At 50.4% G+C, this 12,940-nt stretch overlaps 2 protein-coding genes across 2 annotated transcripts in view; both read left to right on the forward strand.

Moving 5' to 3' along the window:
- Window positions 1-1,293, forward strand: part of TTYH2 (tweety family member 2) — a 48,448-nt gene extending 47,155 nt beyond the window's left edge. The window contains exon 14 of the mRNA XM_018568219.1: window positions 1,207-1,293. Within this exon, the coding sequence (XP_018423721.1) occupies window positions 1,207-1,278 (72 nt within the window). The 3' untranslated portion in view covers window positions 1,279-1,293. The remainder of the gene's footprint in view (window positions 1-1,206) is intronic.
- Window positions 1,294-7,987: 6,694 nt separating this feature from the next.
- DNAI2 (dynein axonemal intermediate chain 2) overlaps window positions 7,988-12,940 on the forward strand; it is a 22,399-nt gene continuing 17,446 nt past the window's right edge. Inside the window, exons 1-3 of the mRNA XM_018568220.1 lie at window positions 7,988-8,046; window positions 10,418-10,605; window positions 11,493-11,654. Of these exons, the coding sequence (XP_018423722.1) occupies window positions 10,423-10,605; window positions 11,493-11,654 (345 nt within the window). The 5' untranslated portion in view covers window positions 7,988-8,046; window positions 10,418-10,422. The remainder of the gene's footprint in view (window positions 8,047-10,417; window positions 10,606-11,492; window positions 11,655-12,940) is intronic.

Genomic DNA, 12,940 nt, shown 5'->3' on the forward strand with positions numbered 1-12,940 from the left:
CCCCCCCCCTTCCCCCCCCCCCCCCCCCTGGATGGACTACAATCTCATTACAAATCAGTAAACTAAACATTAGATTGTAGTCAATCCCGGGAGGGAGCTTGGAGTGGTGACTACTCTACAACACACACAGGGACCATGGGGAACAGACGTAGCCCCCTCCAGAAGGAAGGACAGTTTCGGCACCAATTCAGAGATGATTGGAGGATCTACAGCCGAGTGATACACAAATAAGATACATTGTTGTTCAGACTTCAGAGACTTGAATGGATTTTTAAGATGTAACTCCGGAGTTTAGTGTCACTGTAATAAGGAACGGTGATGGTTGGATGGATGGGATGTTTGGAAGGTTTCTTAGGGTCTCGGTGCATTTTGTGGAAGGGAACGTCCCTCTAGACTTGAGCTTCTATGTTGGGGTCTAGGAGAACCAAAGCAGTGATATTCGCCTACTCCCACCTGTCATCTGGCTTGGCTGCGTACTAAGCCCTGAAGGGGTTTTGTGTCACCCCCCAATAACATGTCGGCTTGTGTCATGATCTACTGTTGATTGTTTTTGGCGGGAACACTTTAAATACCCCTTCGCAACTGTCTGTGCGTGTGCAACAACCTGTAAAGTATATTCACGTTGCGCCGTCTCAGTAGCACCCCATTGCACATATACAGTGTACAAAAATGACATCTGCCCTTCAGGGCACCACAACCTGCAGATGGGAGCGCTGCGGTGCCGCAGATGGGAGCGCTGCGGTGCCGCAGATGGGAGCGCTGCGGTGCCGCAGGTGCAGGTACAATTTTTCATTAAGAGTGAAACGGGCCGCCTTAAAGCAACGTGCATCAACACATGAACACAGCGCACATGAACGTGCACAGACAAGTGTGAATGGGAGTGCCGCAGATGGGAGCGCTGCGGTGCCGCAGGTGCAGGTACAATTTTTCATTAAGAGTGAAACGGGCCGCCTTAAAGCAACGTGCATCAACACATGAACACAGCGCACATGAACGTGCACAGACAAGTGTGAATGGGCCCTGAAGCCAAAAATCCACAACAGGTCTTCTTTAAATTCCTAGGCTCAGGTCACTCTATTAGGACCCTTCTATTCATGTCTCGCCTCCCGACTCTCATCCTCATGACGCCTTCTGTATGTTGCGTGTATTTTGTACATTGTGATCCATGGCGCGTCATCTAAAATGTTGTGTTTTTTCTCCCCCCAGTACTCTCCCAGTATGAGGGCCACCTATCTCTCCGTGACCGAAGAACCAACCCCTATTTATGGAAACGCTTAATTCCCGTTACCCTGATCCCCTTTCGCATCAAGCGGCGGCCGGCGGTGTGCAAGCCTTTACCCGCGGCGTGGATATACCGGAGAACAGACTGCACCACACACCGACCGGCGGGGAAACCTTTAAATGCAGGCGTCGTAGACCGGAGTAAGAGCTCGCTCCTGAAACGGCCCAAAGACTTCAAAAGGGGGGGTCTGCGTCATCTTCCAACTCAAAACGCACCCTGGAATTTGCTGGGCGGTCGTCTTTTATGATTCCGTGACATTATATAAGAAACCTAAAGCTGTGTGTGTGCTAAACCTGACCTAGAATAGATCACAGGGATCAGCAAGCACGGCCTGGCCTCGTAGTGCCACCTTCTGGTCAGTGGTGGTAACGGCAACTTCTTTTTATAACTGACCCTGAAATATTTACTTCTTAGGGAGCTTCTAGAGAACTATAAAATCTCTTTTTTGATCTATGTATAAGGCCTCATTCGCACGAGGAAAGGCCGGCACGTACAGCTCCGTGCTGCGTGCACGGCCGTAACGGGCAGCTCCCGGGAAGGACAGGTGCTGCGTGTGATTAGTACGCAGCCCCCGTCCTTCTCTATGGGAATACGCGGACGTACGCCTCCCTACGCTCCACCTGCCCTGCACATGGGTGCGGGTGTCCGTATTCATATGCTGACAGGATGGAACCTGTCTGCGTCTGAGCCGGGACACCTGCACCCGTACGGATCTGCACTTGAGGTGAGCGTAGGGTGGCGTACGGCGACGTACTCGCTTAGAGAAGGACGGGGGCTGCGTACTAATCACACGCAGCACCTGTCCTTCCCGGGAGCTGCCCGATACAGCCGCATCACGGAGCTGCACATGCCGGCCTTTTCTCGTGTGAATGAGGCCTAAAACTGACATTTAGGGACTGCGTCGACGGGCTTGTGGCGATGGCGTCAGTTTGCTCATTCAGGATCCACTGACCTGCTACAGGCGAGTTTTGCACTCCTATAGACTTGTATGGGAATGCAAATCTCTCTGATGCAAGCAGACGCCCGTCGACACCGGCACTTCCTGTCTAGTCATCTCCAACAACCAATCAGAAAGCAGCTTTCATTGTCCTGACTGCTCTGAAGTGAGGAAAGCGAAGAATCCGGTTGGTGGGTTTAATATGGGACGTCTGGATTTAGGAATCACCGCGGCTGAAAGGAATAGTCATTGTATGAAGTTGAAGGAAGTGCGGAGTCTCCATCGCAAGAGACTGCAGAAGGTCTACTTGTCCATCATCAAGGACCCCACCGCCTGTCCTCCCCCATGGGACTGCGCTGCGGTGAATCAAGACTTCTATTTTTAAACATGATTCACCCAAATGACGGACAGAAACCGACCCGGGAACCGGAGCTTCTCTTCTCGTATCAGTTCATTGGCTGCATTTTGTTACTTTGTCTTTCAGGAAAAGAATAATGAGGACCTCCAGACATTTTGTAATTATTGGATAGAATAGGGAGGGGCTAGGAAGGACCGCTCATGTGTTGGTGGATCTCTGGACGCAATCAGAATCTAGCTTTTCAGAGGCAGTGAATTGGGGTGTCACAAAGTCCAGCATGTTTCGGGGCTCAACAACTCTGATGACCCCACAGGGCTTGAGAATGGGTAAAGACTCCATGCTGAACCCTGATGAAGGGGGATCTTTGAGCCCCTGAAATGCATCAGATTTCGTTTGAAATGTCTTCCTGAATAAAACTCTCACTGGACTTGGTGACCGTTTGTGGCGCTTCCATCCTTCCAATGTTCTACAGGTTATTTGTGCTTGGAGAGTAGAAGGGGGTGCAGGGTGATGGATTTCCTAAAGTAGAAAATGGTCTGAGGCCCTAATAATTGCAGAGGGAATGATTCTACTTAGGCAGCTTTCCCAGAAGAGGTGGCTGAAGGTCGGATGGTTGCTCGAGTAAGAATCCCTTATTTCCTGTTGTGTTACCTGGACAGGAAGTGAAAGGAAATCATCCCCATGGGGCGCAGAGACAGCAGTAAAAACCTGGATGTGCAAGAAGGAAAGGGTAAAAAGTATAAAGTCAAGATTCAATTTCTTCAGACTTTGTGTTGAAAAAAACCAAAGTGTTTCGGGGGTGCCGAGGGCCACCCTTCCCCGGGGCTCCGGGTGCCGAGGGCCACCCTTCCCCGGGGCTCCGGGTGCAGAGGCCTAGCCTTCCCCGGGGCTCCGGGTGCAGAGGCCTAGCCTTCCCCGGGGCTCCGGGTGCAGAGGCCTAGCCTTCCCCGGGGCTCCGGGTGCAGAGGGCCAGCCTTCCCCAGGACTTTGGATGCCTAACCCAGCATTTGGAGAGATCATCTGACGAATAACCACTCGGGATCCCTACAGTTTTATCAGTCCAGCACACAGTACTAAGCCCTGATGAAGGGGGACCTTTTGAATCCCCAAAAATGTTTTGTTTTTTTATATTACAAGAATCTGACTAAAACTGAATCTGGACTTCATACGTTCTGCTTTCCTCCCTGCTCAACTAGGTTTTTACAGCTGTCTCTGTTCCCAATTGGGGAGATTTCACTTCCTGTCCTGATAACATGACAGGAAGTAAGGGATCTCCCCCAAATGGGGAGTGATGACAAACCTAGCGGAATTTCTGACCCTTCTCCGGCCCATAAAACATTAAAAATCAGCTCCTGTTCCGTTCTACGGGTCAGCCACACGGGCGTCTCCTACGAACATTGCATAGTCCTTCCCCATCGATCCTCCTGTGTATCTCGGTGCATACAATGTACTATTGATTGACAGGCAGCCGCGGACGCTCCTCCATAGCGCGGCGACTACTGACGGTCACAGTTCCAGGGCCCCCCCCCCCCAAAAGCGCGCGCCCGTGTCCCGGGCCCCCCCCCCCCCCCGCTGTATTGTTAATATTGCGACTACTTTATTTTTAATTGTGTTACTGAACAAAGAAAATGTCCAATTTTTTTGGACAAGTGCTTTATTTTTTATCAACTGTATTTCTGAAGAACCCTCGAAATAAAAAAAAATGATTACAGTCTGAGTGGCGTCGTGATTATTTAAAGGGGATGTAAGGAGCAGTCCTACTATGATTCTCCTGCAGGGAAATCCCCGTGCCTGTGTTCTCAGCTCCGCCCACCTGCCACGGCCATTGTTGGGGATGTTCTTCCATGGAAATCTCCTTTTAAAATGCCGCTAGTCTAAGTCCCTGAAGTCTGTCTTTATATTGCCTTCCTGCCATCCCCTGCACAGCAGAATGCAGACCCAAAGGGGTAGAGTCTGCGCTCTGATTTACTGCAATCAACATGTTTCTGGCCCTTTAGCCAGAGATGTTGAGAACAGGGGATCTCAGCAGTGCGATGGTGGCCATTCACAGGCTAATCAGCACGCAGGTGACACAGGAAGCAGCAAAACTGCAGCAACCAGCAGCGCAGTTGCCAGCTATGGAATAGGGCCGGAGTGTGAATCACAAGACTGGCTGAACACAAATATTCCATTTGCATGCATTTAGCTGGAGTTGTGCTTTAAGGTTTAGTAATGATATCACGCAGAGTCAGTGAGCGCAGTTATAGGCGGTGCAGAATAATGGACTGACAGCCATTAGCCTCGCAGTTGTTCCCCAGGGAGGAAGAAGCATTATTAAAGCTTTTATTAGAAACTGCTAAGCGGGACTTGCTGGGAATGCCGGAGGGACACACGAGAGCTGCAAGTACGGTAGAACATCATCTTGTGTTCAGTTCAGATTCAAAGTCAGCACTAAGAAGCGGTATCAGGACAACAGTGACACCTTGTGGCCATTGGAAGGTACTGCGGACTGAGCTAATAGACATACAAGTCAACTTCACCTTCTGGCATATCTGATATAATAAATCCAGATAGTTATCAGTCCCAAAGACAAAATGTGTCACCTATCTTTGTCAGCCATTCTGAAGCCTCACGGGGGCCATCTCTGGGTTCTCCCGGATTGATGTCTGAAATGTCACATGGGGTGCAATGGATGCGTGTGTATAGAGAGCTATTGATAAGGCGGCAGGACGGAATGTCGGCCACAGACACAGCTCTGTCTATAGAATGTGCACAGGGAGCTCTAGGAACAGCAGGACCCGGATGCCGGCTATAGATGCAGCTGTATCTACAGAATGCTAAGAGAGCTGTAAGAGGAGCAGGACTAATGGGTGACAGCCGTGTCTACAGTCCTCATAGAGAAGATTTACAACAGAAAGTCATTTTAAGAACTGATAAAAGCACCGGTGCCGTCCGTTCAGATTACTACTGAAATCCACAGCGATCAGCCATAACATTGTGACCACCCGCCTTGAGTAGGTCCCCCTTTTCCTGACCCGTCCAGGCATGGACCCACTAGACCTCTGAAGGTGTGCTGTGGTATCTGGCACCGAGCCGTCAGTAGCGGATCCTTTGAGTCCTGTGAGCTGATCAGCCTCCATGGATCGGACTTGTTTTTCCAGAACATTCCACAGATGATCGATTGGACTGAGATCTGGAGAATTTGGAGGTGGAGTCATCACCCCGGACTCGTTGTTGTGTTCCTCAAACCATTCTTCACCCATGTGTGCAGTGTGGCCGGGATCATTATCCTGCTGAAAGGGGCCACTGCCATCAGGGGTGCAGAGGATCTCAGGGGGAATGCTGAGGGTCTTAAGGGGGGCAAAGGGTCTTAAGAGAGGTGCAAAGGATCTCAGGAGGGGTGTGGAGGGTCTTAAGGGGTGCTGAGGGTCTCAGAAAGGGGTGCGGACCAAGTGCCCAACTTTTCTGAGGGGTAATTTTTGTGCCACCCCCTCTGATGGTGTCACAAGTTTCGGGCCACACACCCCTTGTGACTCCACTGCACAAAGCACCTGACCCCCTAAGAAGCTGTTGGCCTACAGGTCCCAGCAGAGGTCCCCCACAACTGTTAGAAGCAGACTTTGCCCGGTTCCGGCTTACAATGCAGTCACAGAAATAGACGATAGTGACAGGTCGTGCTGGCAGCAGCTGCACAATGGATGGGGCCCCTGTCACCAGTGTCATGCCGGGGATGGGAGAGGACACAGACACTACTAGTCAAAGTGATACTCTCCCTCCCCGGCATCTTACCGCAGGTAAGCCCCACGCATTCAGTGTCAGTGCTGTCATGGAGGGGTCCAGAGGGTATGGCAGGCGGGCCTCAGAAGGGGTGCGGCGGTCAGAGGGGGTACGGGAGGCGGAAACGCTGTGAGGTCCCTAGCAAGCGTGGGACCTTACGGCAGCCAAAGCTACCATTTATTTACATTTAAAGGGCCAGTATCAGCACTTAGTATTGGGGTATTTTCACGAGTACTAGTGAAGATGTCCAGTATTGGCACTGGTACCGATACTGCATCCCTACTATACAACATCATCTTTTTCATGCCCATACACGCTGAGTAATGTCAGTGTATCTCTTCCAGGTATTTATTGCCTCTCACAGAGATCACAGCACTCCCCCCGACAATGTCTTCATCTGCTTTTCTCTCGAGAAGGGCGGCACCATCTTTGATCAGACATCGCCCAGGGGGTCACCATCTACTTCCTGAACTGAGATGCCGGCTCAGAGATGACACAATCATGTACCTGTGCAGTTCTTGGCTGTGTTCAGGGGAGACTGGGGGAATGCTTCCTGCAGCAGACTGATCACTGGGAGGGGGAGAGACTGAGGAAATGCTTCCTCCTGCCTGCAGCAGACTGATGACATCATCTCAGCCTAGGCAAAAATCACTGACTAGAGCTCAATGATGGCTTTTGAATGATAAATAATGGAGCTTTCCTGAGCAATGATCCTGTTGCTGTATATTGTGACATGTCCGGGATTTATTCATGTGGCCTTGTAGAGTTACATTATAAAGCTCTCTCTGCATAGTGGGCCCAGAATTTCAGCACATTTACCGCTTTATTCCTCGCGGTGTCACAATAAATAACAGTAACGCGATGTGTCGGTCGCCTGGTCTGATCTATTTAATACAGGGAGAGAGACCAACAGCTTCGCCGTGCTGATGGAGAGGAACTAAGCCGTTCGGACGGGCTGTCGAGTCGGTGACGTGGAAATGCGCTGCGCAGTCAGAAGCCCGGCCACCGCACCCAGAACGACTAGAAATAAATGAAATTGGAACAATGTCTCAATTTTATTAATCACAAATTGTATTTAGAGCTGAGCTCCAAGCAGAAAAAAACACCATGGGGGGAATTTATCAAAACTGGAGCAGACAAAATGTGGAGCAGTTGCTCATGGCAACCAATCAGCTTCTCTATTCAGTTTGCTCAGTTAAGATTTGAAAATGAAAGAGAGAAGCTGATTGGTGGCCGCGCACAGGTGCTCCACATTTTGTCTGCTACAGTTTTGATAAATGCCCCTCTATGTAATCTAGGTATGGATTTAAATAATTAAAATACATGATTATTATTATTATGCTACACAAACTGTATATGAACTGCCACTCAATGCAAACTGCACCCCATTGCCATCTAGTGGCGCTTATGGAGAACTACACAGTAACGTCATCTATGTGCCCACATCACCCGCTATAAAAGTTCGCTTTTAAAAGAGATTATAAAACAGCGTTTGGTTCATAATTAACTCCTGTGCGAGGTAAGTGGTGTTTTACAGAGATGTCTGAGGATCGAATTTTTCGTTTTTGCCACATCCAAGATGGCGATGTAAGGCACGAAGGCTCCGTCTGCGCATGCTCGAGTGGAGAGCGGCACTTCCGGAGTCCCGGGCGTTGCTAGGATACAGTACACAACCTGGGATCTGCACTGGGGAATCTGGAGATCAGATTGGAGGTCAGTGATCGGGTAATGAAGGGGATTGCATGGTTGGGAATGTCTAATATGGATCCGTGTGGGGTGTCTGAGGGCCGAGGTGTTGGGGGAGTTGAAGAGAACCTGCCACTGATGAGCTTTACATGAAATGGCTTTGAGCTATATTGGTAATAGTGATAGGTACCCCGAGCTCCTGTGCTGAGATATTTTGGTGCTACCATGTAGCCAAAATCTTGTCCAAGAGCCTCATCCTCGCTTCCTTTACCTGGTGCCATCCTCCATGATATCCAGTGACCCCCTATTATCTTGTATGATATTTGGTGCCCCACCACCACCACCATCTCCCGTGGTCAGCTACATGCCATTGCTCTGGACTGACATTCTAATAGTGACTATGTTGAACTATGCTGAGCAATGTGTTCCAGCACAGCTGCTTGTAGTCTCCACCACCATCCTTCATGACATTGCTGCCCTCCTGCCATCCACCATGACAATGCAGGATGCCCCCCCTGCCATCCGGTACCCCCCTACCATCCACCATGACAACCAATGCCTCCTACCATCCTCCATGACACCTGGTGTCCCCCTCCCAGTCTCCATGGCATGCATTGCTCCCTACCATCCTCAATGACATCCGGTTCCCTGCTACCATCCTTTATTACATCCAGTGCTCCCTACCATCCTCCATGACATGCAGTGCCCCCTACCATCCTCCACAATATCCAGTTCTCCCCTCCCATCCTCTATGACATCAGTGCCACTTATCCACCATGATATCCAGTGCCCCCTAACATCCTCCATAACATATTGTTCCCTCCTACCATCCTCCATGACATCCAGTTCCCTCCTACCATCCTCCATGACATCCAGTTCTCTCCTACCATCCTCCATGATATCCAGTTCCCTCCTACCATCCTCCATGACATCCAGTTCCCTCCTACCATCCTCCATGACATCTGGTGCCCCACTACCAGTCTCCATGGCATGCAGTGCCCCCTACCATCCTCGATGACATGCAGTGCCCCCTATCATCCTCCATGACATCAGTGCCACTTATCCACCATGATATCAAGTGCCCCCTAACATCCTCCATGACATATTGTTCCCTCCTACCATCCTCCATGACATCCAGTTCTCTCCTACCATCCTCCATGACATCCAGTTCCCTCCTACCATCCTCCATGACATCCAGTTCCCTCCTACCATCCTCCATGACATCCAGTTCCCTCCTACCATCCTCCATGACATCCAGTTCCCTCCTACCATCCTCCATGACATCCAGTTCCCTCCTACCATGCTCCATGACATCTGGTGCCCCACTACCAGTCTCCATGGCATGCAGTGCCCCCTACCATCCTCGATGACATGCAGTGCCCCCTATCATCCTCCATGACATCAGTGCCACTTATCCACCATGATATCAAGTGCCCCCTAACATCCTCCATGACATATTGTTCCCTCCTACCATCCTCCATGACATCCAGTTCTCTCCTACCATCCTCCATGACATCCAGTTCCCTCCTACCATCCTCCATGACATCCAGTTCCCTCCTACCATCCTCCATGACATCCAGTTCCCTCCTACCATCCTCCATGACATCCGGTTCCCTCCTACCATCCTCCATGACATCCAGTTCCCTCCTACCATCCTCCATGACATCCAGTTCCCTCCTACCATGCTCCATGACATCCAGTTCTCTCCTACCATCCTCCATGACATCCAGTTCCCTCCTACCATCCTCCATGACATCTGGTGCCCCCCCACCAGTCTCCATGGCATGACCCCCCCCCCCCCAATTATCCTCCAGCCACATGGCATGCATTTCCCCCCTACCATCCTTCTCGACATCCAATGCTTTCCCTATTGATCAGTATTGAAGGTCGAAAAATTATTTTAAAGCTTTAAATGGTCCTAAAAACTGATAACACTTTGTCAGTCCGGATTCTCACTATACCCAACACTTCAGCGTAAGTGTCAGGGGTCACTTGCTGCCCCGTCAACTGCCTGAAACCAGTCACTTCCTGTCCACATGCACTACCTCTGAGGTCAGCTACACATCATTGCTCTGGCCTGACTTTCTGATAGTGACAATATTGAACTATGGCCAAGCAATGTGTGCCGGCACCGCTGCTTGTGGTCTCCACCAGGGGAGCATGTGGCAGGGTGACAACGCAGGTGCACAACTGGGAGCCAAGCACAGAGCGTGGTCAGCCTGTAACAGGAAGTGTCTGAACAAGGACCTCCATGGTAGGATCCGCAGGGATTATTTTAATGAGGATTTAAAAAGATTGAAAATGAGGTTAACCTGATAAAAGCTTCTATGAGATTCCAGTGATTGGGGTGACATCCACTTTAAGTAATCCACCTTTTTTTCTTCCTCTTCCTCCGCAGACAACATGGATATAGTTTACGTCTATACGCGGAAGCGGAATGAGTTCGGACGCCAGTGCAACTTCTCAGACCGCCCGGCCGAGCTCCATGTTGACATTCTACCAGACCCTTCACAAGCCTTAAACTTCATAGAGCGCAATCCGTGTGATGTGGGCATCCAGTGCGCCCACAACATGTCCGAGCACGAGGTACCACACTGCCAGTCTCTGGTATATCGCTCGCTGGATATCACCCCGATATCGGATAACTGCCCCCAGTCCCGCGTAACAAAAACCCTGCCACTTTGGGATGGGGTTGCCATCCCTGTTCCATTCGAGAGACTTCTCTTCACTTCCTGTCCTGTAGACTCAAACAGGAAGTAACCTGAAATCTCTCTCTAAAGTAAGGTAAATCCCCCCTAGACCCGGGGTGGGCAACTCCGGCCCTCCAGCTGTGCTTTAAAGGAGAACTATGAGGGGGGTGGGGGCGTGTTTTTCACTCACCTCATAGTTCTAGCCGACCTGTGACAATGAGACTGTCACAGGTCGGCTCAACACCCCATAGTTCTCCTTTAACTACAAATCCCATCAAGTCTTTGCCTCTGGGAGTCATGCCTGCGGCTGTCATTCTTGCAATGCTTCATGGGACTTGTAGTTCCACAACAGTTGGAGGGCTAAAGTTGCCCACTCCTAGTACTAGACAGATGTCACTGGAACGAGTGTCCCCATTTGGAAGATAAAATAAAACAAACTCTGCAAAAGAAGATAGAAGATCATTCATCCTTACAAGAAAGTGTGTGTCGTCTCCCCCGGCTGCCTGCTGTGGTACCATCCACTCATCCACTGATTCCTACGTCACTACAGAATACAGCAGTGGTGAAAGTCCGGTGGAGGGTACCCCTACAAATAGGGGGGGGGGGGGACTGCATCCGCCACACCCGGAAGGCGTTGGAAGTGAGGATTCTGCTTGGGTTTGGGTCTGCAGCAAAAGCGAATGTCTGCGGAACGGAGTTTTATAACAAGCTGGTCATCATCCCCGGCAGAACACCGACATCGGGCAGATTTCCCATATTAATAGCTTTTCTGTCTCCTCACAGGTGAACACAGAACGGTTCGAGATGGAGGCTCGGGGGATCAACCATGCGGAAGGGGGGTGGCCTAAAGATATAAACCCGCAAGAATTGGAACAGACCAGCCGATACCGGAAGAAACTGGAGAAGGACGACCACTACATCGCGACCATCACACAGCTGGGAAGTGTAAGGATTCACAGTGCAAAAATCTCACTGAGCCCAACGTCTTATTAAAGAGTTTTCTTACCTTTAAATCTGACCTCGGGCCTTCCATTCAGTCTTCTATCTGACCTCCGTCCTTCCCTACAGTCTTATATCTGACCTCCGTCCTTCCCTTCAGTCTTCTATCTGACCTCCGTCCTTCCCTTCAGTCTGATATCCGAACTCCGTCCTTCCCTTCAGTCTTCTATCTGACCTCCGGCCTTCCCTACAGTCTTATATCTGACCTCCGTCCTCCCCTTCAGTCTTCTATCTGACCTCCGTCCTCCCCTTCAGTCTTCTATCTGACCTCCGTCCTTCCATTCAGTCTTCTATCTGACCTCCGTCCTTCCCTACAGTCTTATATCTGACCTCCGTCCTTCCCTTCAGTCTTCTATCTGACCTCCGTCCTTCCCTTCAGTCTGATATCCGAACTCCGTCCTTCCCTTCAGTCTTCTATCTGACCTCCGCCCTTCCCTTCAGTCTTATATCTGACCTCCGTCCTTCCCTTCAGTCTTCTATCTGACCTCCGTCCTTCCCATTAGTCTTCTATCTGACCTCCGTCCTTCCCTTCAGTCTTCTATCTGACCTCCGTCCTTCCCTTCAGTCTTATACCTGACCTCCGTCCTTCCCTTCAGTCTTCTCTCTGGCCTCCGTCCTTCCCTTCAGTCTTCTATCTGACCTCCGTCCTTCCCTTCAGTCTTCCCCCTGACCTCCGTCCTTCCCTTCAATATCTGACCTCCGTCCTCCCCTTCAGTCTTCCATCTGACCTCCATCCTTCCCTTCAGTCTTATACCTGACCTCCGGCCTTCCATTCAGTCTTGCACAGTTGTACTGGCTCCTCTCCTGGACTGAAATTACTTACTACACCCCACTCACAGCATGTCCTCAGTCCATGGCTGGTCCATGATGCCCCACTCCTCAGTCTTGAGTTAAGCTGCCCGCACACCTTACAATTATCTGCAGATTTTCTGTGGTCAGATGGAAAAGGTGCAACAGATTCCTCCATCTACACTTAACTGTGTGGATGGAGTAATCTCCACCTGGGCCGATCTGTTTTCCATCTGACCACAGAAAATCTGCAGATAATTGTAAGGTGTGTGGGCAGCTTTATGCTGGGTGCCATTCAACCCAGAAGACTGAGGACATCTTGTGATGGAGAATGGGTACTGCAGGGACCGATCCGGATTGAAGTATTAAAGCCAGAACTGCTTCTATGTTATAGCTAGGGGATAAAGTTTAGCCCGGAGTTGTGCTTTAAGGAATTTCATAGG

Source organism: Nanorana parkeri, unplaced genomic scaffold (assembly GCF_000935625.1).
Source record: "Nanorana parkeri isolate BGI_ZX_2015 unplaced genomic scaffold, ASM93562v1 scaffold1157, whole genome shotgun sequence".
NCBI lineage: Eukaryota > Metazoa > Chordata > Amphibia > Anura > Dicroglossidae > Nanorana > Nanorana parkeri.